Below are 24,089 nucleotides of genomic sequence, written 5' to 3'. Positions count from 1 at the left end.
ATTAAAAAAAATAAAAAAAGAAAAGAAAATGAAAATATTAGGGAAAGCAAATCAAAAACATGGAGGTTGATCGCACACATACACACCAAAAACCAGCTGGGGAGATGTTTTAGAAAAAAAAAATACCAAAAGAGCTTCTGACGACTCAATGAAAAAAAGAATTCAAAAAGTTGTCATTGTGAATTTATTTCTGCATATGCATATACAAAAATTAAAAAAGGGAAAAAAAATAGGTAAAAGAAAGGCACCCGGGAGAGAACAAGTTAATGCTCACACGAGGTGCCATCAAGGTTCTCTAAAAACCTATCCTGTCCCGAGTTTTAGATCCTACAGATAATAAAAAACCTCCACACGAGTTTAAACTTCAGGACAATTTGCCAAGTCTACATGAGCAAAGGTGACAAAAGAGGAAGGCCTCACTCAAAGGAGCACTCTGTTCTTTGTCTAAGTCAAACACTACGTCACAGGGTCATAGGTCAGACACTGTCTCACAGTGATCTAATCAGAACCAGGCTTCCTGCTCAAAAGATAACTGCGGACCCTCTTGCTCAGAGGCTCGCAGCAAAATACCTGAACAATGCATAGAATGTTTAAGGATACTCACTTAAGAAGATGAACATGAATCAGAAACAATCAGATGGTTATTAAGGCATTAATAATGAAAATGATCAGCATTAAGGGATTAAATAAAATTTCCATCACAGAGATCAGTGCATTCACCATGAAGGTGTGATGAAAAGAGCCCACGATCCTCAAGCTGCTTCTGCCTTTTAACCCCTCTGTCCGACTACGGTGGAACGTCTGTGTGGCCCAATCAGACTGATGAACCATCTCATCCCTGTCACCGTGTGTGGAGATGTTTCTCACACCTGCATCACTGGTGTCTGACTATCAGAGATGAAGGAGCACTAAGTCTCAACAGACAGAAACACAACTCAGCCTTGGGTTTAGAGCTAGAGTCCATCAGGCAGAGACGACCAGTGAACAATGTAGGTGAAATGTCAAATACATAAGACAGAAGTAAGACAAAACACAAGATATTAATTGCAGACCATAAGTCATAGAACATGTAATAACTGAATAGAATATGGAAGAAACATTTTTTCCAGTACAGTGTTCACACATCAGGCTTCAACTACAACTCCGACCGCTGTCACCTGCAGGAGTTCTCTAATGACACGGCCATTGTTGGTCGTGCACTGGGGGGAGTGAGCAGGGGTACAGGGGTCCTCTCTGACTTTGTGGGCTGGTGTGGAGGAGCTGGTGTGTTGGTTAAACTCACATCCATCATGGAGAACCCTCCACCCCCTGCACCACTAGAGGCTCTGAGCAGCTCCTTCAGCACCACACTGTTACAGCCACAGTGCAGGAAGGAGCTGCTGCAGCTCATTGCTCCCACAGACATCAGTGATACAACACAGCACTGCAGTGACACAATGTGTAATGTGTCCTCATTCATTGTTGTCGTGTAATTACAGTATCATCCATATCATCACAATATCAAAATCTCTTATTTTACACTGTATGTACTTTAAGATGTGCAATACATACACTTTTTATGTTTTTTGCAGTTAATACTGTTATTGTCGGGGTTCCTGGTGTGGACCGGGTGCCTTTCTGTGTGGAGTTTGCATGTTCTCCCCTTGTTCCTGTGGGTTCTCTCTGGTTTATCCGGCTTCCTTCTACAGTCCAGAAACATGCATCAGGTTAATTAGTCACTAACTTGCCCAGAGTATGAGCAGCTGGGATCGGATCCCACATACGGGATTAAGCGGTAGAAGATGGATGGATGGATCACACAGAAACACTGAGGAACCAGGAGTCCAGAACCCAAACCCAGGATAAAGAAGTTCAGTGAATGTGGTGTTGAAGGTGTGAAGGTGGATCAGTTTGTCAAAGGAGACTCTGTAGAAGGACAGAGAACCAGCAGGACAGTCCACCTACAGTGATACTCTGTGAGACACAGAGGAGGAGGTGAAGGTTTCTTATTGTTACTGACAGAGTAACGACCATCAGAGCAGATGAGACTCCAGGACTGATCGTTGGATCCAAACACACAGTCATCACTGTCTTCTTTCCTTCCGATTCCTCTGTAACTCACTGATATAGCAACTCTTCCTCTCCACTCAACCTCCCAGTAACAGCAACCAGTCAGACCATTACTACACAGCAGCTGAGGCCACTGGTCAAATCTGTCTGGATGATCAGGATATGACTGATTCTTTCACACACGTTCCACTGTCTTATTGTGAGACACTTGCAGTTTCCTGCTCAGTGTTCGGGTCGATGATGAGTTAAGGGAAATCTGATGGAGAGAACAAGACACAATCCAGCTGCAGTTATTGATCTATCATCAGTTTGATTATGACTCATGACAGTTTGAAGATGGTTGAATGTTGCTGATCTCAGTAAAACACACTTACACTTGCTCAGACCTGGTCTCAACCATTGGACTCCACCAGTCGGCTCCAGCCTGAAAGGAGGAGGGGGTCAGAGACATGCAGACATGGACATTACATGGCTCTCACACACACACACACATTGTTTCAGGATTGTGTTCAGGTGGAGGCTTGTATGTAGAGATGGACATTAGCAACAACTAAGGCGTTGGATCCTTATCTTGGAATCTATGGAGCAGGACGTGATGTTGAGAAAAGCTTTGACTTCTCTAGAGTCTCACTCTGTCACCACCAAACTAATGTGACACCAGATGAAGCAAGGTCTGAATGTGTTTATTATCACACACTCTGGACTCGTTTGTGTCTAAATAAATAATAATAATAAATATATAATAATAATAATATTATTTATGGTGATTGGTGATATGGTGATACACTGCCTCTAATATACAGTAACAGATCACCTGTTTCTATCCATTGACACTGTGTGTAGTTGTGTCCATACCTGAGAGTTTCCAGTCTCCAGTGTGGATCCTTGACTCCAGCAGACAGCAGCTCCACTGCTGAGTCTCCTGGATGATTGTATCTCAGGTCCAGCTCTCTCAGATGGGAGGGGTTGGAGCTCAGAGCTGAGGCCAGAGAATCACAAGCTTTCTTTGCGAGCTCACAGCCTGACAGCCTGAACACACAATGATAAAGCACATTTACATACTACAGTTTGGATTTGAGGCACATTTGATCATCTACAGTGGAGACAAACACTAGACAGTGTCAGGGACCGCTGAGTACAGTCTAGATGTAGAGCACTGATCCCCAACCTCCGGGCAGCGGACCAGTACCGGTCCGTGGGTCAATTGGTACCGAGCCGCGAAAGAAATCTCACATTATTTCCGTTTTATTCATAGTGTGATTCTGAACGATGTTTTTTTGGAAAATGACCGGAATCTCTTGGCTAAATCCCCCTAGGACTTGGTCTTGACACATGTTAAGACGCTTGTCTCAGTCACATGTCTTGTCGGTAACACGTAACAAATTACCGCTAAATTAAAACCACCCAAAGTTAGCGAACACGTTTCTTTGTGCAGAGTAATAGAGCCAGTGAGGCAGAAGAAGAGGCAACGACTACAAATAAAAAGAAAGCTGCATTTAACAGACAACACCAGGAGTCCTACATGAAACATGGACTTATTACGACTGATTGTTCCAAGTCTGCTCTGCAAAACGTGCAGCGACTGGTTCTAACGAGGCAATCAAGCCTTCAAGCTGCTTCATCACTTGGAGATCAAGCATTCAGAATCAGAATAGCTTTATTGCCAGGTTCTGTGGAGCGAACAAGGAATTTGACTTGGTGTTGGCAGGTGGTGCATCTCAGCATAAGAAAAAGTACAAACAGTACAACATACAGCATGACATGGAATTTGAATAGTGCAATTTATGGATAAGTTGAAATTGAAGTTATCAACAGACTATAAACAGTGAAGTGGATGCGCATGTGGTCTGCGATGGTGGGGCCTGTAAGTGCAGCGATAGTCCTTTGGTTTGGGGGGGGAGTTGGGGCACTGTTCAGTAGACTGACTGCATTTGGGAAGAAGCTGTTCTTTTGGCGCGAGGTCCTGATGGACCGGAGCCTCTTGCCAGAGGGGAGGGGCCTAAAGTGTTCATGTCCTGGGTGGAGGGGTCGGTATAATCCTGGCTGCACGTCTCCGAGTCCTGGAGTTGTACAGCTCCTGGAGAGACGGGAGGTGGCAGCCGATCACCTTCTCCGCAGCGCTGCAGCTTGGCCTCGTCTCTGACCGTGGCCGCAGCGAACCAGACTGTGACGAAAGACGTAAGGATGGATTCAATGATGGCAGTGTAGAAGTTTACCAACATCTTTACAGGAAGGTGAAACCTCTTCAGCTGCCTCAGGAAGTGCATCCTCTGCTGAGCTTCTTAGTGATGGAGGTGATGTTCTGCTCCCACTGGAGGTCCTGGCTGATGATGGAGCCCAGGAAGCGGAAGGACTCCACAGAGGTCACTGGGGTGTCAGAGGATGACGGGGGGGGGCTTCCTGAAGTCCACTGTCATCTCCACTGTCTTCAGAGCATTGAGCTCCAGGTTGTTAGTGCTGCACCATGATGCCAGACTGGCTACTGTATCTCACTGTTATTCTCACTACTGGTTAGGCCATGTTACGAGGATGCTGCTAATAAAGCTGCACACATGGTGGATGCATGTATATCATTACAAATACAAAATACCAGTTTTCATGTCGATCGTAACATTTTATTTTGTTGGGGTTAGGGTCATATTTCCGCTCCACCATAAAGACCGGTCCGTGAAAATATTGTGACATTAAACCGGTCCGTGGCGGTAGAAGGTTGGGGACCACTGGTTTAGAGTTTAGAGGGTTTAATAAGAAGTAAAGCACAGGTTGAGGCCCAGAAAGACGGCGGTCAAAGTCAGGCAGTAGTAGTGATGGTTCCAGCAGCACCGATGCGTCGAGCTCATAGAGTGAAACACTGTGTCGATGCGCGTCTCACGTTGGAAAAGTCACGTGATCGATACAGTTCCTATCAGTCACTGTCTGATGCGCTAAATGGTGTTCGTAAGAAGCGCATGTAACGAACTGCATCTGCCAAAAGGAATCCCTGAGAGTTTGTCGTTCATCGTCAAATTCCTATATAATTATGGAGTGTGCGACCATTTTGATCTCATATCGAAAAATAAGGTATCTCTTTTTCTTGTCATGTGATCCTGTTCAAGTTTCCATTTGATGTATCTGGATTCAGATTAATTTCAAAGTGACTGTGCGTCTGTAGTTGGACGCACAAATGATGCCCAGACGGAACCGTCTTTGCAGCAGCTGTCTGCACCCACTTCAGCATTATTTGTTTCTTGTTGTTTGGAAATCATGTACTAAAAAGCCAATTTGTTGTTTTTTAGATGACCATTCGCAAGATCTCGTCATTGAAGTGAGCAGACAGACCAAAAGTGCCACAGCTGATTCCATCCAGGAGGAGCAGAGAAACCTGACAGAGGGCAGTATCACCAGGTCCCAGGATCCTATGAGACACTGGGTCAACAAAAAGACAATCTATACAAACCTCCTCCAGCTTTCCTTACAATTTCTCTGCACCTCATGACGTCTCATCTACCAATCACTAGGCAGGAGTCAAAAAACACGGCAGCAAAAAGAAGGTGCAGGATTCAGAATAAGAGCAGAGCGAGGTCAGATACAGATAAACTTACAGGAAAAATGCTGGTCAACACACCAGACAAACTGACAACTGCACAGTGAGACGTGGTGCTTAAATACTGAACTAATTGGTAAGTGGCTGCAGCTGGTGAGAAGACATGACCAGGCGTAAAGCTAAACAGAACTAAGGCAGACAGGAACCAAAACAGGAAGTACCAAAATAAAGCCAGAACCTAAACAAGGCATGATCATGGTGCTGGATCTGTGACAAGAACTGTTTAATAGGTTCCTGGATGAAATGTGATCTGATCATCAGCAACGTGACAATGAGAGTCTGGAAACTGGAGTCAGATACTGAAACCTAGTAAAGAATCAATAAGTCAAAGATAATTCATTTCACAACTCATTTAATATGTGATTAAACTGTTAACACCAAAATTTGAAGAGTTTGTTCATCAGTCCACAGGTAAAACTTACTGCCTGTTTAATACCTTGGTTCTGTGGTTTGAGCTCATTAATGGACTTTACACACAATGTGAGTGTGACTGTTTACAAGCTGCACATTTCTTAGATGATCTTTAGCTTCATGAATCCTCACCTGAGAGTCTCCAGTCGACAGTGTGGACTCTTCAGTCCAGCACACAGAACCTCCACTGAGTCTGACAGACGGTTGTTGCTCAGGTCCAGATGTGTCAGATGTGACGGGTTGGACTTCAGAGCTGAGGCCACAACTTCACAGTGAGTCTTTGTGAGTCTACAGCCAGAAAGTCTGTGATGACAGAAAATATAAAGTCTATAAATGTGAAGTGTCTGTAACACAAAGTGTCAGACACAGGTGTCTCTTTTAATTTTTTTGTCATTCGATCCTGTTCAAGTTTCCACTTGAAGTATCTGAATTCAGATTAAATTCAAAGTGACTCTTAGTTCACTAATCATATTATTTTCTGCAGGTTAAATGTCGCATTTGAACTTTCCTACTTTAACAAAACCACCTCACAGTGTGTTGACCGCAGCAACACTTCTAGAACTCAGATTTCAATCACTCTGGTTCCACAGTTCCTCCAAGTGCAATGAGGCCGTCAGTAGACTGCAGTCAGACTGTGCGTTTGTAGTTGGACGCACAAATGATCCCCAGCCAGAACCGTCTTTACAGCAGCTGTCTGCACCCACTTCAGCATTATTTGTTTCTTGTTGTTTGGAAATCATGTACTAAAAAGCCATTTTGGTTGTTTTTTAGATGACCATTCACAAGATCTCGTCATTGAAGTGAGCACAGACTAAAAGTACCACAGCTGATTCCATCCAGGAGGTGCAGAGAAACCTGACAGAGGGCAGTATCACCAGGTCCCAGGATCCTATGAGACACTGGGTCAACAAAAAGACAATCTATCCAAACCTCCTCCAGCTTTCCTTAAAATTTATCTGCACTCCAGCCTCATCTGTGTCACGTGAACGGGTCTTTTCTACAGCTGGAGAAGTTGTATCAAGACTCAATTTGAAAACGTTGGAAAAACTTATTTTTTTAAATAAAAAGTTGTTAAAAAAAAAAATAAAGGCATCCTTATTCACAACATGTTCACTTAGACTTTCACGTTATGGACTGGATCTAAAAATACCTATTTTAAATTTGAATGAAGATATGAAATAATAATATATACAATAATTTAAGCCATTGTATTTTAGTAAGTCATCAAATCAGTGTCAGATGAGTCTGTCAATTAGGTTGCTGTAGGGATTGTTAAGGTCCAGCAGGTGCCAGTATTCAGTGACACAGTATCAATACAGTTTTGCAATGTGTCAAAACGCTTCATGACGCCTCATCTACCCATCACTAATGCACAGTATGTCACAGGTGAGGCCCAGGTAAACAGAGGTCAAAGTCAGGCAGGAGTCAAAAAACACACGGCAGCAAAAAGGAGGTGCAGGATTCAGAATAAGAGCAGAGCAAGGTCAGAGCAAAAGTCACACACAGATAAACTTACAGGAAAAATGCTGGTCAACACACAAGACAAACTTACAACTGCACGGTGATATAGTATTTAATACTATATAAAATACAATGGCTTAGTTTATATTATTGTATATATTAGGCCATGAAATCACTCAGATGAGTCTGTCAACTAGGTTCTTGTAGGGATTTGTAGGGATACAGACATGGACATTACATGGCTCTCACACACTCATAGTTGTTGCTGAATGTCCATCTCTACATACAAGCCTCCACCTGAGCACAATCCTACAACTAAGGAGATGGATCCTTATCTTGGAATCTACTAAGCAGGAGGTGACGTCGAGAATAGCTTTGACTTCTCTAGAGTCTCACTCTGTCACCACCAAACTAATGTGACACCAGACGAAGCAAAGTCTGAATATGTTTATCATCACACACTCTGGACTCGTTTGTCTCTAAAGTCTACAAACCTCATCCAGCTTCTTTACTGTAAGTCTCTTAAAGGTGCAGTGAAACCCTGCTGTGATACTGGTAATATTATTGTTTAATGGTGATGACACTGCCTCTAATATACAGTAACAGATCACCTGTTTCTATCCATTGACACTGTGTGTAGTTGTGTCCATATCTGAGAGTTTCCAGTCTCCAGTGTGGATCCTTGACTCCAGCAGACAGCAGCTCCACTGCTGAGTCTCCTGGACGATTGTAGCTCAGGTCCAGCTCTCTCAGATGGGAGAGGTTGGAGCTCAGAGCTGAGACCAGAGAGACACAATCTTCCTTTGAGAGCCAACAGCATGACAGCCTGAACACACAATGTTAAAGCACATGTACATACTACGGTTTGGATTAAAGTCACATTTGATCATCTACAGTGGAGAAAACATTAAACAGTGACCGCTGAGTGTTGAACCCAAATGCACAGCACAGCCTAGAGTTTAGAGGGTTTAATAAGAAGTACAGCACAGGTTGAGGCCCAGAAAGACGGAGGTCAAAGTCAGGCAGGAGTTCCTGTATCAGTCACTGTCTGATGCGCCAGACTGTGTTTATAAGAAGCGCATGTGTCGGGCTGCATCTGCCAAAATGAATCCCTGAGCATTTGCTGTTCAGCGTCAAATTCCTCTAACTATGGAGCAACATCAAGCCAAAATAAAGGCTTCCACCATTTTTTTGATCTCATATCGAAAAATAAGGTATCTCTATTTTTCTTGTTGTTTGATCCTGTTCAAGTTTCCACTTGATATGTCTGAATTCAGATTAGTTTCAAAGTGACTCTTAGTTCACTAATCATATTATTTTCTGCAGGTTAAATGTCGCATTTGAACTTTCCTACTTAAACAAAACCACCTCACAGTGTGTTGACCACAGCAACACTTCTAGAACTCAGATTTAAATCACGTCAGTACACTGTGGTCAGACCGTGCGTCTGTACTTTGACGCACAAATGATCCCCAGCCAGAACTTTACAGCAGCTGTCTGCACCCACTTCAGCATTATTGGTTTCTTGCTGTTTGGAAATCATGTACTAAAAAGCCAATTTGTTGTTTTTTAGATGACCATTCGCAAGACCTCGTCATTGAAGTGGGCAGACAGACCAAAAGTGCCACAGCTGATTCCATCCAGGAGGTGCAGAGAAACCTGACAGAGGGCAGTATCACCAGGTCCCAGGATCCTATGAGACACTGGGTCAACAAAAAGACAATCTATACAAACCTCCTCCAGCTTTCCTTACAATTTCTCTGCACTCCAGCCTCAGTCTTTTCTACAGCTGGAGAAGTTGTATCAAAAAAAAGCATAGCAGACTCAATTTGAAAAAAATTGGAAAAACCTTTTTTTCTAAATAAAAAGCTGTTAAAAAAAAATAAAAGCATCCTTATTCACAACATGTTCACTTAGATTTTCACATTATGATACATGTTCACTTTATCAACTGGAACTAAAAATATCTATATTAAATTTAAATAAAGATATGAAATAATACAATTTAAGAAACAATGGCTTCAATTATATTATTGTATATATTAGATCATCAAATCAGTGTCACATGAGTCCGCCAACTAGGTTGCCTGTAGGGATTATTAAGGTCCGACAGGTGTCAGTGTTCAGTGACACAGTATCAATATAGTTTTGCAATGTGTCAAAATGCTTCATGACGTCTCATCTAACCATCACTAGGCAGGAGTCAAAAGGAGGTGCAGGATTCAGAATAAGAGCAGAGCGAGGTCAGATACAGATAAACTTACAGGAAGAAGGCTGGTCAACACTCAAGACAAACTGACAACTGCACAGTGAGACGTGGTGCTTAAATACTGAACTAATTGGTAAGTGGCTGCAGCTGGTGAGAAGACATGACCGGATGTGAAGCTAAACAGAACTAAGGCAGACAGGAACCAAAACAGGAAGTACCAAAATAAAACCAGAACCTAAACAAGGCATGATCATGGTGCTGGATCTGTGACAAGAACTGTTTAATAGGTTCCTGGATGAAATGTGATCTGATCATCAGCAACGTGACAATGAGAGTCTGGGAACTGGAGTCAGATACTGAAACCTAGTAAAGAATCAGTAAATCAAAGATGAATCATTTCACATCTCATTTAATGTGTGATTAAACTGTTTACACTGAAATTTGAAGTGCGTGTTCATCAGTCCACAGGTAAAACTTACTGCCTGTTTAATACCTTGCTTCTGTGGTTTGAGCTCATTAAAGGACTTTACAGACAATGTGAGTGTGACTGTTTACAAGCTGCACATTTCTTAAATGATCTTTAGCTTCATGAATCCTCACCTGAGAGTCTCCAGTCGACAGTGAGGACTCTTCAGTCCAGCACACAGAACCTCCACTGAGTCAGACAGGTCGTTGTCACTCAGGTCCAGATGTGTCAGATGTGACGGGTTGGACTTCAGAGCTGAGGCCACAACTTCACAGTGAGTCTTTTTGAGTCCACAGCCAGAAAGTCTGTGATGACAGAAAATATAAAGTCTATAAATGTGAAGTGTCTGTGACACGGTGACTTTATGAATGTTGATGCTGAAGCAGCTGTAGCTCCGTTGGTCTCATCCATCAGTGTGTGGTGTGAAACTTGTATCAACGTGATCAATGTGATGAAAAGCAGATAATTTGGACAGAAGCGTCTGTCACATCACTGTAATGTCAACATGTCAAAGCCAGAAAAACCAAAGACAGATCATAGAAACATGTTGCAGATGCTTCATCCACTGAAAGAAACGACCATCAGCTGTGATCACACATCAACTGTCAAAAGCTTTTAGCAGAAACTCTTCAGAGCTTAAGTTTCTGAAGTGTTTCTCTTTAACGCTGAGGCTTTAGCTTCATGTTGCTGTAGAATATTAATGATCACATTAACGTTGGACTTACTTAAACTTTCTGCAGTTCCTCACAGCTGGGATCAGTCTCCGTCGTCCCTCCTCTGATGTGTTGTACTGGTTCAGGTCCAACTCATCCAGAACCTCCTCTGACATCTGCAGCATGAAGGCCAGAGCTGAGCACTGGATCAAGGAGAGCCTCTGTGATCTGTTTTCTGACTTCAGGAACTCTTGGATCTGTTGATGGACTGAGTGGTCGTTTATCTCCATCAGACAGTGAAAGATGTTGATGCTTCTCTCTGGAGAGATCCAAAAACTGTCCATCTCCTTCAGGTTGTTGATGATTCTCTGGATGGTTTCTGGACTGTTGTCTGTGTGACCCAGCAAACCTCCTAAGATTCTCTGGTTGGACTCCAGACAGAGGCCATGAAGGAAGCGAACAAACAGGTCCAGGTGGCCATTTGGACTGAGGAGGAATTTAAACATGGTTTCACTTAGGACAACATCCAAAGATGAACCAGATTTTAGTGGATGATCATCATCATCATCATCCCAGTCATTATGTTTCCAGTCTTTCCCCAGAATCTCCTCCAGTTCCACCATTTTCCTGTTGGTGTAACAATGCATCATGTAAACAGCAGCCAGAAACTCCTGAACGCTCAGATGAACAAAGCAGTAGACTGTTTTCTGGAGGATCACACTCTCTCTCCTGAAGATCTCAGTACAGACTCCTGAGTGAACCAAGGCCTCTGTGACGTTTAGACCACACTGCTCCAGGTCTTCTTGGTAGAACATGATGTTTCCTGTCTGCAGATGTTTGAGCGCCAGCCTCCCCAGCTTCAGGAGAACCTTCCTGTCAGCCTCCGTCAGCTCCTGTGGACTGGTCTCGTGTCCCTCATGGTACTTGTTCCTCTTCCTCTGGGTCAGGACCAGCAGGAAGTGTGAGTACAGGTCCGTCAGGGTCGTGGGCAGCTCTCCTCTCTGCTCTGTAGTCAACATGTGCTCCAGAACCGTAGCAGTGATCCAGCAGAACACTGGGATCTGACACATGATGTTGAGGCTCCTGGACGTCTTGACGTGTGAGATGATTCTGCTGGACAGCTGCTCGTGGCTGGATCTCCTCCTGAAGTACTCGTCCTTCTGGGCGTCGGTGAAGCCTCGTACTTCTGTGACCCGGTCCACACACGTAGGAGGGATCTGATGGGCCGCTGCGGGTCGGGAAGTGATCCAGACCAGAGCCGAGGGAAGCAGGTTCCCCTGGATGAGGTTGGTCAGCAGCACGTTGACCGATGACGTGTGTGTGACGTCAGACACCAGCTCCCTGTGGCTGAAGTCCAGTGAGAGTCTGCTTTCATCCAGGCCGTCAAGGATGAACAGAAGCTTCAGGACAGCGAGCTGCTCTGCTGGGACCTTCTGGAGCGTTGGATGGAAAACATGGAGCAGCGTGAGAAGACTGTGCTGCTGATCTCTGATCAGGTTCAGCTCCCTGAACGACAGCAGAACCACAACACTGAGGTCTGGGTTTTCCCGGCCCTCGGCCCAGTCCAGAGTGAACTTCTGCACCGAGAAGGTTTTTCCAACGCCAGCGACGCCGTTGGTCAGAACCAGTCTGATGGGTCCGTGTGGGTCAGAGGAGGCTTTAAAGATGTCGTGGACCTTGATGGGAGCCTCATGGAGGGTCTTCTTCTTGGAAGCTGTCTCCATCTGCCTCACCTCATGTTGGGTGTTCACCTCTTCACTCTGTCCCTCTGTGATGTAGAGCTCAGTGTAGATGCTGGTGAGGAGGACTCCACTTCCTGTTTCACCTCCTTCAGTCACACGTTCACATCTGCTCCTCAGACTGAGCTTATGTTCATCTAAAGCCTTCTGCAGAGCATCTGCTGAAAGAAGACGAAACAACAGAGACTGAACTAAATGATCAACTTGCTCCGTTTATGATTCAGTTATGTAGAAAATGTGAGACATATCAAAATACAAAAAAACAACTGTGATCAGATGAAAGTCAGTCTGTTTCAAATGATGACATCATTAGACACATGTTCAGTCTTACTTCAGACATTTCTGCTTTCATTTCTTATTTTTCTACCTCTGGTTCTGGGCCGTTTCCCACACTGGGGACAGGATGAGTCTCCTGATGGTTCAGACTGGTCCCAGTATGACGTGATGCACTGTCTGCAGAACCAGTGTCCACAGTTGATACTGACTGGATCCTTCAGAATCTCCTGACACACATCACAGCAGGACGGCTGCGCCTCCACAGGAACACGACTCCTCTTCTTCTGTCTGTTAACACATTAGTTCAGAACCAAACTGATGAGTCCAACACTGTAGACGCTCAGATGGTCCAGAAACCAAGAAACATGATCTACTGCTCTGAACTCAGCATCAGTCTGGTTCCTCTGGCGTCAACTCTCCTGCTGCACACCTGTAGGAACAACGTGTGGTGGAGAGAACCTGAACTCAAAGCTCCACTTACTGATGAGTCAGAGCTTTCAGATGCTGAACAGTTCAAATGTTTACAGTGACGTCAGCATCAGGACAAAGAGACGTGAAGATTCTGTTATAGTGTAAATTCTAACATGGAGGTTCTGAGGTGTTTCACTACAGAACCACCTTTAATAGTGGATCCTCTAATAGTAGAGGATAGAAAACCCAGACTAAGATCCATCTCAGTCTGACATGGTCTCTGCATCATTAGAAATCTATGAACAGAACATTTTGTCTTCATCCTCCATCAGGTCAGTTCAGTAGAAACTGTCCAGGGGATGGGGTGTGTGTGGATGGGTTTTCTTCTTTCTTACTTTGTGCCTGTGTCTAATGAGCCACTCTTCATAGACACACAGCTGGGTCCTGGAGGTTCATGACTGAGGTCTGGAGGCTCACGTCTGGACCAGTCACTCTTCATAGACACACAGCTGGGTCCTGGAGGTTCTGCTCTTTGTCTGTGGTTCGGACCTCTGCAAACACAGCATGTTTTTATTCATATCACAACAGTCACTAAACAATTCTGTGCTCAAAGTCATTTCTGTGGCTCTAAACACAAACTACTGCAGATTATCCAGACGTTTCACACTTTAGACCTGTTCTCAGATCAGATTCCAGCTGTTTTGTGATTGACAGCTGTCAGAGACACTGAGACCAAATAAATCATCTCTCTCTGTCATCAGTTTCATTGTTCATCTTGAGAATGAAGAATGAAGAACATAAACATCTTGGATGATTACGGTCAGGTTCATAAAAATTCTACAGTCAGTTTATAAGATCAGAGACAATAAACTAAATAACTCATATCAGTGAGTTTGGATCAGTTCTTACTTTGTGTCTAAGGCTCCAGGTTCAGGTGTGAATGATGGAGGCTCACGTTTGGACCAGTCACTCTTCACAGACACACAGCTGGGTCCTGGAGACTCTGCTCCGTCCTCTTCCTCCACACAAACACTCATCTTCTGAACAAGCCAAAGATAAAGAGTTAAACAGCTGCTGTGACTTGTATTAAAGTGAATTTGTCACTGCCTTTATTTAATAGGAGTCTGATGCTGGACGGATCTGAATCCTGGGTTTCATGTTGTGGTTTTAAGGCACTGGGTGCAAACACTGACTCAGTTTGCTTCTCTACAGTTTTACATCCTGTAACAAACAGTATCAGACAGTGGAGCTCTTTAATTACACACACTGTGCTCACAGGCTGCTTTGCTGCTCAGAGTCTGTCTGACGTCACAGGAGTCACTGAGGCTGAAACAGGAGCTGGTCCGATCACATCAGTTTTAGATCCTGTAGGAGAAGCCAACGTGCTGCTTCCTGCTTCCAACAGCTGCAGATGTCAAGTCCAAAAGCGACTCAGACAAAACGATATTTCTGCAACATAAACCATCTGTACGAGACCAGATCTTCTGTTACAGAAGACAAGCAGTGTTAATGCAAACTGTGACATGGTGTCAGAAGTAATACTAACGGACAGAGTCTAATGAGAATGGAAAGTTTCCCCCTCCTGACTGGAAGCAACTCTCAGCGCTCTCATGGACTGAGTAAAGAGGTGGTGTCACACAACCCTAACCTGAAGCAAGAGCCTCAGTACAAGAGGAGGAAAACACATACAGTATGAAGCAGAAATGGAAACCTGACAGAAAAACGAACAAAGTGAACACAAACGTGGAGCATGTGGTAAAAACAGCAAGAAACAGGCCCAGCAATAAAATCAAGATGTAACAAATGTAAAAGAGTGGGACACTGGGAGAGAATGTGTAAAACAGTGAGAAGTCAGAGACTGTGAAAGAAAGTGCTGTCACAAATTCATTGTAGAAAAACTCAGAAACAGTAAAACCGCTACATTTCTGGACCTCATTCTGAGAAGTCAGTACCACCGCCGGTGTAATGAAAAATGTGCCTTTCCTCTCATATACGGTTTATGACTTATGTTCAGCTTATGTGTTCATTATGCAACTCAGCAAATGTGTGCGTCATGAATCAGAGTTGTGTGTCTGACAGTTCTCAGACTGTTTACAGACTGCTTGCTTCTGTTCCTTCCTGGTTCTGTCTATCAGGACAAATACAGTAACGACAAAGAGCCCCGCCCTGAGCACCACAAACTCCTTCACACCCGCTTTGTCCGCATTAATTCGGAACAGAACAAAAATATTAAGTAACAGTGAAGTTGTTAAACACTCACCTCTTAAACGTCCTCCTTCGTCTTCTTTTTGTTGTTTTAGCGGCAGCTGAACTTTTTCTCCTTCTGCTCCGTTCTCGCTAAAATGGCCCCTGAACTCAATGACCCATTCTGTGTCCTGTAACACGTGACCACTGAGGCTCCATCCGCCAGGAAGTTTAGACATAAAACTAGTTCCGCATCGAGGCTACGGAGCGTGTGACGTGGCGGTTTCTGCGAAGCGCGTACCGAGGCTCGCAGCTCTTACGAGGATTCTTCCACCGTGAGAGGCTCATGAGGCCACGTATCGATGTTTTTTCATTTAACCCTAGTACATTTAGCCCTTAATATAATTTGCATTTAGTCTTTGGAATTAATGTGGAATGCCCGCAGCTGTGGCGCAGTGGTGGCGTTGCGCTCCTGTCGCCCAGGTTGCGGGTTCAATCCCCTCAGTGAGGGGTTGTGTCCGGTGTCATCCGGTGTAAAAACTTGACAAATCCATCATGTGATTCATTCGCCATCGCGACCCCTGAAAGAATGAAATGTGTTTTAGAGTGTTAGGGGAGAGCATGTGCATGTTTATTGTAATGAAGATATAATTATTATTAATTATTATTTGGTTAAACATTTTATTGCTGTCATGGGACTGAAACAGTGCCAGTGCTTCAGTGTTGCTCCTTAGAGGGTGCAGTGGCTTCACTTGTCCACCAGAGGTCACTGTCACTGAAGTCTTGAAGCGTTTAATCTTTATTGGCACAATTGTTAGGAAAACCTCAGTGCTTCGTGAGGCTTCACCTGCCTCCACTACTTTCTCACCAACAGACCACAAGTGGTGAGAATTGAGACACAATTACCACAGGGCTGCGTACTCAGTCCAGCCTTCTTCACCCAAGGCCATCCACCCATTGAACATGCAAGTAAAGTTTATAGACGACACCACAGAAGTGGGTCTCATATGGAGCAACGATGAGACACATTAAAGAGATGGGATTTCACTCCTAGTGAAATATGGTGAAGACAACAACTTCGACCTGAACTCCAGCGAGGCCAATGAGGTCATCATGATTCACAGCAGGAGCAGGAAGACGGAACACACTCCTCGTACATGGAGAAGTGGTGGAGTGAGTGTAAAAAACACTCATTTACCTGTTAAAAAATGACCAACAAACACACAGTATGCTGCTGTTTTATTTCCCTACCTTGTGTGTTTCACAGTAACTGTTTAGGCCGACAACGCAAACCCAAAGTTTTGTTATATGTATAATGATAATAAAACTATTCCGATTCTGATATAATCTTTAAGAAGAAGGGTGACACACAGAGCTGCAGCAACTACAGAGGAACAAACCTGATGAGACACACAATGAAGCTGTGGGAAAGAGAAGTGGAAGCCAGGCTCAGGGAGAAGGTGGAGGTTTGAGCAGCCGTGTGGTTTCATGCCCTGTAAGAGCTCCACTGATGATGTCTGCTCTGAGAATGTTGATAGGAAAGTAATGACCAGAGAGGGTGAGAAGGAGCTGCATGGTGTCTATGAGGATTTACAGGTGTATGACAGGGTGCCGAGAGAGGAGCGGTGGTGCTGGATACTACCTGGACAATGATGTTTGCGGATGACATTGTGATCTGCAGTGAGAGCAGGTGGAGGAACAGCTGGAGAGGTGGAGGTTTGCTCTGGAAAGAAGAGGCATGAAAGTCAGTTGTAGTAAGACAATACGTGTGTCTAAGAAGGTGCAGGAGTTTATCAGTTCAGTGTGAGTGTGGAACTGAGGTGGAGGTGAGTGCAGGCGGGTGGAGGAAAGTGACTGGAGTGTTGTGTGACAGAAGAGTGTCAGCGAGACTCAAAGGAAAGGCAATGAGAGAGCAGCTCTGCTCTATGGGTGAGAGACGGTAGCAGTGAGGAAGAGGTGGAGGCAGCAGAGATGAAGATGCTGAGGTTCTCCTGATAGAGACGAGGTTGGACAGAATCAGGAACCAGCTCATCAGAGGAACGTCTGCAGCAACAAAGTCAGAGGCCAGACTGAGGTGGTTTGGACGTGTGCAGAGGAGGGAGAGGGAATATGTTGGTAGAAGGATGTTGGAGATGGAGCTGCCAGACAAGAGGGCAACCAAGGAGGAGATGGAATGTGGAAGATGCCCTGGATAAAGTAAAAATGAGGATGATTCACTGCGGAGAACAGCTGAAAGGCCGAAAATAGAATGTTCAACCAGACACATGATGACATATTACAGTTAGTGACTTTACTGAAGTTCTTTGGCTTATGAATAAAAATCCTTTGTTTGTCCTGCAATGGGGAAATTGTCAATGACCTGTGAGTGCGTAGAACTGAATCAGCGCTTGTTGTTTTGGGCAGAGACTGAGCCTCTCATTCTGGGGGCTTGTGCTCGTCGCGTCTCCGTCCTCCCTCCTCCCGCTCCGTGTGGAGGCCATTAACCCACGCTGGCTGCAGTATATAACGCTCTGCCGGTTTCACAACAGCGTCTTCCTCGTCACCGTCAGACATGGACAAGCGTTTTCTGCTGGCGCTGATGTGTCTGCAGGTCCTCCTGCTCGTCACGGCCTCGGCCGCTGCTGCTGCTGCTGCTGCGCTGGAAGGAGACGACCTGCAGCCGCAGTCCCAACCGGTAGGAGGTTCTGCTGGTTCAGCTCTGGTTTCAATCAGCAGCTACGTCTGAGTCGCTTTTGCTCTGTTGCAGAAAGCGTCACACAATGCAAGACGCAGGTCCCAGATTCCACGTACTGGGTGAGAAGTCGTGAGTTATGGGTCAAATGTGATGAGGACGAACTGGACTGAGGAGGTGCGACGCTTGTTCTCCACAGGTATCGACCAGGAAGCATGTCGGTCATCATTGTCCACAGGAAGAAATAACTGCTTCTGTGTGAGTAACAAGCGTGAACGCGGTGGAAACAGTGAGGCTCGAGAAGCAGGTACTGACCCGCGTCTGGTTCTGTTTCAGCTGGAAGTCGAAGCAACGCCGCAGAACCGAGGACTTTACGCTTCGTCTTCCTGCAGGTTCTCTGTGTATCAGACTTTACTGTTTGCATGACATGCGTTGTGTACCACAGTACAAGCAGTACTACAGTAGTACTGTATAATTAACTGCTGCTATAACGCAATATTACACACGATGCAAGTTCTTACTTCATAATAACCAGCAGAAAAACTGAAAACGTGCAGTAACCACATATTTTCAGTATTATAATAAAATGTTTTTACTCATAAATCCTCTGTCTCAGTCTTTTGTGTTGGAGCTTTTATTGTTTATTCAGATGATCTGGTGAATTGCTTATAAATTTCACCTTCTACCAGGATCAGGTGCTGCTACACTGTGTGTTTAATAGAAACACAACTTAAATACACCTCAGACAAGTTTGAATGATCTTCACTGGTTACAGCAGCATTTTAGCAGTTTCGTTCCTGTGAATCCAACTATTCAACTCAACGTGAAACTCAAACACATGTTCCAGCTTTAGCTGATGGTGGCAGACATTAAACACACACACACACACACACACACACACACACACACACACACACACACACACACACACACACACACACACACACACACACACACACACACACATATTCATATATATATATATATATATATACAAACACATCCAAACATGCGTTCACCACCACATAAACATGGTAAAAACGCTTTCATGTTTGTCACCGTTTCATCTTGGATCCGAGGACCCAGTGTTTGTGTAACAGCTTCACTGCCTCTGATGAAACGCCAGGCGTGTTCTTTTCTTTTTTTTTTTGTTGATTCAAGCAACATGTCGCTGCAAACCTGGATAATTGAAGCCAGAAGACAATCTTCCGCATTCCTTGCGGTTTTAGCTACAGGGTAGTTATTAATACTGTGGGCGTCGATATAATAAAATACAGCTACTAAACCACAAGTATGTTTTTAAAGGTGGTGCAACCTTCAATCCTGATTAACAATTACAGGGATGTGCATTTCTGCCATTCTACAAACCTGCAGCACCATTTTCTACATTCACCTACTGTCAGTTATTAGTTCAAGCCTCCATTTCTATTCTGTGTTAACAGCTTGTCGTCTGCGTCAGTGTTAACAGGTTCACGTTCCTCAAACTCAACTGGTTTTCTCAATAAAAACCTCGAAACCAGTTGTTTGATAAAATTTGGTTTCAATCTCCTGTCACTTGACTTCCCTCTCGGTCTGAGTCATCTGCTCAGACGTCTGTTTACAGTGAGCGGAGCTACAAGACTCAGCTGGATTCAGAGTTGACTGGCCGGACACACACACACACGGTAGGACTGCTTTCACCTCTAATTCTACAGCACTGTAGTATAAAAAGCCCGGTCTATTGTATTTAATATGAGTCTGGTCCTTAGAAATCTACAGGGAATTTCAGCCTATGTAAATAAACACTTAGAAATGAACTTTGATCATTTTAACAGAAAGCTGAATGCATTGATGCAGCTTTGGGGAACATGCTTTTTGTAGCTGCTGGGGTTTTGCTGTGAAGATGTGGATACATTGTTGTTGTTGTTTTTATGCAACAAAATCTAACATTCCCAAGTAAAAATACAGTTTCAAGGTGGACGAATTTCTTCCCAGCAGGGGATCGTTTTCACATCTGGTCCTCACTGGGTGTAAACCTGATTCTAATCAGGGCTGCAGCTGGTGGGCTGGAATGTGCACAGCCGTAACTCCTAATCAGTTAATCAGTTATTTACTCTGCAAGATGTAATGTATCATCAGGCTCCGTTCAGCCCCTCAGGTGTCAGCTATGAAACTGTATTGTGGGTTATATTTGTACTTGGTGGGTACTATGGTGTACCCAAAATAATAGGTACACCATAGCTAGTAGCTAAAAGTAGATGTCTTCAGGAATATTCTTGTATTTCCATCATAAACGGCTTCCTGTATTATTGACGCTTGAAAACTGAGACGCTGTCATAGACGGGTTTCGTTGATCGCCGCCCACCGGCGCTGCGCAGGTGAGAAAATACAGAGCACGCAGTCGAAACGCGGCGCAAACCGGGGAATGAAACACTATTTGTTGAACATTACGGTTCTACATGTTACAGGAACGACTGTTATATATGTGTTTATACACCTTTTATGTTTGACTCAATTAACTTTATTTCTTTACGGTGAAATGAAAGAAACTCTGCCTGCTTTATTTTAGTGGTTGTTCATGAGGAGCTGCTTAAATAATACATTATTTGGGTTCTAAACTAGCGGACACTCAAACTACTAGTCAGTAGAAATAATCAACCTCACCTCCACTGAATACAACTGCAAAATGCTCCCTACAGCAGTAACAGCAGGTGGTGACGTCAGACGATACAGAACATCATCATTTCCCAGTGTTGGTGGAAACATCCAGGTGGTAAAACGTCTAAAAAACTGAAAATAAAAAAAGAGGTTAAAAAATGTATGAAATAAGATTTCCTGTAACTGTTTTAAAAGCCCATGTTTGTCCTCGAAGCGTTATAGTTTTTGTTATTCATCTAAAGCATCACTTTGCTCCGCGTGTTCATCGCCCTCTGCACAAAAGTTTTATTTACCTGATTGAAGTGGAGGAAATGTTCAGTGACGGCGCCACAGCCAGATGTTATGTAATGCACCGATAACATCACTGTAACACACTTAGTCCACACTCAGACGCATGTGTTTGTGAACCAAGAGAAATGACTGTGTCCAGATTCTTGTTAAAGTTGGGCCGTGAACAAAGCTCCGTTTGAAACCATTAATTTACAACATTTACAACATTTTTCCTGGCGCTGCTGCTGCTTGTGGATTTAATCAGGTCATCACTACAACGGGGCTTTTATCTTGCGTTCCCGTCTGATTTCAGACGTTGCCTCGTTGAAGTAAACCCAAATCATCAAGCGGATCATCAGATCAGTTATTTAATGATGAAGCACGTGAAATGACAAACAGTGGTGGATTCTTGGCACCAGACCTGAGGGAGGTCGGAGGTGATCACAAACAGAGATGCTGTGTGATTTATTGGACTGCATCTGGCAAAAGAGGAGTTTATTCATTTGAGTTGATTTATTTCAGTTTACTCAATTTTCCTTAATTAGTAATTTCCCCATTGCGGGACAATATAGGTATTCTATCTATCATAACTAATGTCCATCTATTGAAACCACATGTAGATGTTGTTTGACTTTCCCTCTAAGTAAATGGAGTGAATATAGTGGCACACACACACAAACCACAGGCTCTAACCCACGACGCTGTGTCTTACAGCTTCATTGGATCATCATGGACGTCTCCGAGGAAGACGACTACTTCTACCCCGATAACGCCAGCTACAACCTCAGCTACGAGGACTACCCCAGCCTGTGTGAGAAGAGCGACATCCGGTCCTTCGCCGCCGTCTTCCTCCCCGTCACGTACGCCGCGTGCCTGGTGGTGGGCGTGGCCGGCAACGCCGCGGTGGTGGCCGTCTACGCCTGCCACAAGCGCCCGAGGACCCTGACGGACGCGTTCCTCGCCCACCTGGCCGTGGCCGACCTGCTGCTGCTGCTCACGCTGCCCTTCTGGGCCGTGGACGCGGCGCGGGGCTGGGAGCTGAGCTCCGCGGCCTGCAAGCTGGTGTCGGCCTGCTACACGGTCAACTTCACCTGCTGCATGCTGCTGCTGGCCTGCATCAGCCTGGACCGCTGCCTGGCGGTGGCGAGGGCCCGGGGGGCGGCGCAGGGCGGGCGTCTGCAGGCGGCGTTCAGCAGGAGGCACTGCTGGAAGGTGTGTGCAGCCGTGTGGGCCACGGCCCTCACGCTCGGCCTCCCGGATTTACGGTTCTCTCAAGTGGTGCGGTGGGAGGCCTTCAGGGACGTCTGCATGGCCGTCTACCCTCCATCCATGGCTAAAGGCTGGAAAGCCGCCCTGGAGGTGGTGGAGGTTCTGCTGGGATTCCTGCTTCCCCTGCTGGTCATGGTGGTCTGTTACTGCAGCGTGGGCCGAGCGCTGAGGGGCCTCCCCACCGAGAGCAGGGGCAAGACGTGGAGGGCCCTGCGCGTCCTGCTGATGGTAGTGGGGGCGTTCGTGGTCACGCAGCTGCCGTATAACGCGGTGAAGCTCTACAGAGCCATGGACTCGGTCTACGCCCTGGTGACCCACTGTGGGACCAGCAAAGTGCTGGACCACGCGGCTCAGGTGACGGAGAGCCTGGCTCTCACCCACAGCTGCCTCAATCCCCTCCTCTACGCCTTCGCCGGCACCTCGTTCAGGCAGCACATGATGAAAGTGGCCAAGAGGTTTGGAGAAAGGGGGAGGAGGAGGAGGAGGGGGGGCGGCCCTGCAGTGGAGGAAGGGATGGAGACGTCACTCAACTCTCACACGGCATCTCAAGACACGTGCACATTCTCCATATGAGCTGATGTTCTAGTGAGAGCTGATGGTTACAGTAGTTAACATGTAAAAGATCAGGTACAGTAGTTGTTGTGTGATGATGGGAGGACGGCGACAGAGGAAGCGTGTGTGAACGTCATTAGGCCGTGGTTTTATTCCCCAGGTCCTTTTACGTCAGAGGTGCCGGTTTGCTGAAACTTGTTTATGCTTTGAGTGATGCATAAAAAAGGAATCTGGCTTAATTTTAGGTTTAACCAGAATTTATTTCTCGAGCCAAGACAAACAATGTTTTGATAAATGTGTATATTTCACAATACAGACACAAGTGAATGTCTAAAGAATCACAAGTCAAATTGGGTTCATTCTGAAGCAGCAAAGAGATTTTAAAGTTGTAAGTGAGTTGTCATTAAACTAGTTCTAAAAACCAAAGGTTTGTAGCTTGTCTCATTCATATAATTGACATACTAGGTGACAGTAGGTGTGTTGGGCTGACAGACCAGTTTAAACCCGACCTTGTTTCCACAGAAACTGAACAAAAGATGTTTGATTTCTTTAGTTTAACGTAAGAACACAAGCTGTTCACTTATACTGTTGAACAGCTTCTCTTCTTTTCGTTATCACTAATTGGTTTCTGATGAATCACAAGGTTTTCAGAATATTAAGAAAAAATATTTTCTTCATCTTCATATGACTTCAAACAAAACCATCTACATCTAATTGAATAACATGGTAACATTAAAATAAAATGCCTCATTACGTGGAAAAGAAAAGACTGCTGCCTCAGTATGGATCTACAGTAAACTGTTACTAAGAGCTACCGTCAGCTGAAAACCAGAGAACCCATGACTCTGAATCAGCCCAGTGTGATGATTGTGTAAACTAAGTGGCACATAAGGAATTATGATGGAAAGAACCCTGTCCAGCAGCATAATGCACCGCTTAAACCAAATCCTTCCAGATTCAAGTAGTCAACTGCACGGCAGCATCATCAGTGAAGCATCATCAGACTGGACTGGGACTCACTTTGTAAATCTGGACATAGGTTTTACTGGTGTTTAGATGAAACACAACTGGGTTTAGAAGACTTCTATCAGACCAAGCATTCAGTCATTGTCACGACTATAAAACATTACTATCGTCTTAGAATCAGCAGGCGTTTACAGCCAACAGCTCGACCACATGCTGACTGGTGTGATGCGTTTGTTCTACCTGTGGGACCGTGAGCCTGAGCCTGACCCAGACTGTGCTTCC

General features: G+C 44.9%; 2 protein-coding genes and 1 long non-coding RNA gene across 15 annotated transcripts; 2 read left to right on the top strand and 1 right to left on the bottom strand.

Moving 5' to 3' along the window:
• Window positions 1-4: 4 nt before the first annotated feature.
• On the bottom strand, window positions 5-15,774 carry LOC114844918 (NACHT, LRR and PYD domains-containing protein 12-like). 12 transcript variants are annotated; one of them, XM_055503944.1, is made up of 10 exons: window positions 14,535-15,773; window positions 14,168-14,298; window positions 13,654-13,809; window positions 12,939-13,135; window positions 10,905-12,732; window positions 10,314-10,484; window positions 6,176-6,346; window positions 2,905-3,078; window positions 2,424-2,473; window positions 5-2,305 (listed from the first exon to the last, which is right to left on the bottom strand). In XM_055503944.1, the coding sequence occupies exons 2-10, from the start codon at window positions 14,293-14,295 to the stop codon at window positions 2,295-2,297; spliced, it is 2,886 nt and encodes a 961-aa protein (XP_055359919.1). In that variant the 5' UTR covers window positions 14,296-14,298; window positions 14,535-15,773; the 3' UTR covers window positions 5-2,294. The 12 variants fall into 12 exon arrangements, 11 of the variants coding, with proteins under 11 accessions (XP_055359919.1, XP_055359920.1, XP_055359921.1 ...); XM_055503945.1 differs by having other exon boundaries at window positions 14,168-14,919; window positions 15,519-15,773; XM_055503946.1 differs by having other exon boundaries at window positions 14,168-14,707; window positions 15,519-15,773.
• Window positions 15,775-17,131: 1,357 nt separating this feature from the next.
• LOC114845182 (uncharacterized) lies at window positions 17,132-18,716 on the top strand. 2 transcript variants are annotated; one of them, XR_005896940.2, is made up of 5 exons: window positions 17,132-17,722; window positions 17,846-18,116; window positions 18,189-18,235; window positions 18,313-18,371; window positions 18,450-18,716. It is a non-coding gene; the product is annotated as an uncharacterized LOC114845182 (long non-coding RNA). The 2 variants fall into 2 exon arrangements; XR_003783816.3 differs by having other exon boundaries at window positions 17,167-18,116.
• A 416-nt stretch (window positions 18,717-19,132) lies between these two features.
• Window positions 19,133-23,267, top strand: ackr4a (atypical chemokine receptor 4a). Its single transcript, XM_029133048.3, has 2 exons — window positions 19,133-19,777; window positions 21,735-23,267. The coding sequence occupies exon 2, from the start codon at window positions 21,750-21,752 to the stop codon at window positions 22,860-22,862; it is 1,113 nt and encodes a 370-aa protein (XP_028988881.1). The 5' UTR covers window positions 19,133-19,777; window positions 21,735-21,749; the 3' UTR covers window positions 22,863-23,267.
• The last annotated feature ends 822 nt before the right edge of the window (window positions 23,268-24,089 follow it).

The sequence above is a fragment of the Betta splendens genome, chromosome 17 (genome assembly GCF_900634795.4).
Source record: "Betta splendens chromosome 17, fBetSpl5.4, whole genome shotgun sequence".
Taxonomy (NCBI): domain Eukaryota; kingdom Metazoa; phylum Chordata; class Actinopteri; order Anabantiformes; family Osphronemidae; genus Betta; species Betta splendens.
This window is presented reverse-complemented; position numbering and strand designations above follow the sequence as displayed.

Excerpts from the sequence above, each read along its gene's own strand:
- LOC114844918 (XM_055503944.1), bottom strand. The coding sequence starts at position 14,295 with ATGAGTGTTTGTGTGGAGGAAGAGGACGGAGCAGAGTCTCCAGGACCC. Across the intron at positions 6,347-10,313 it reads TGTCGACTGGAGACTCTCAG|ACTTTCTGGCTGTAGACTCA; the intron begins GTGAGGATTCAT and ends CTGTCATCACAG. Across the intron at positions 2,474-2,904 it reads TGGAGACTGGAAACTCTCAG|GCTGGAGCCGACTGGTGGAG; the intron begins GTATGGACACAA and ends TCCTCCTTTCAG.
- ackr4a (XM_029133048.3), top strand. The coding sequence starts at position 21,750 with ATGGACGTCTCCGAGGAAGACGACTACTTCTACCCCGATAACGCCAGC.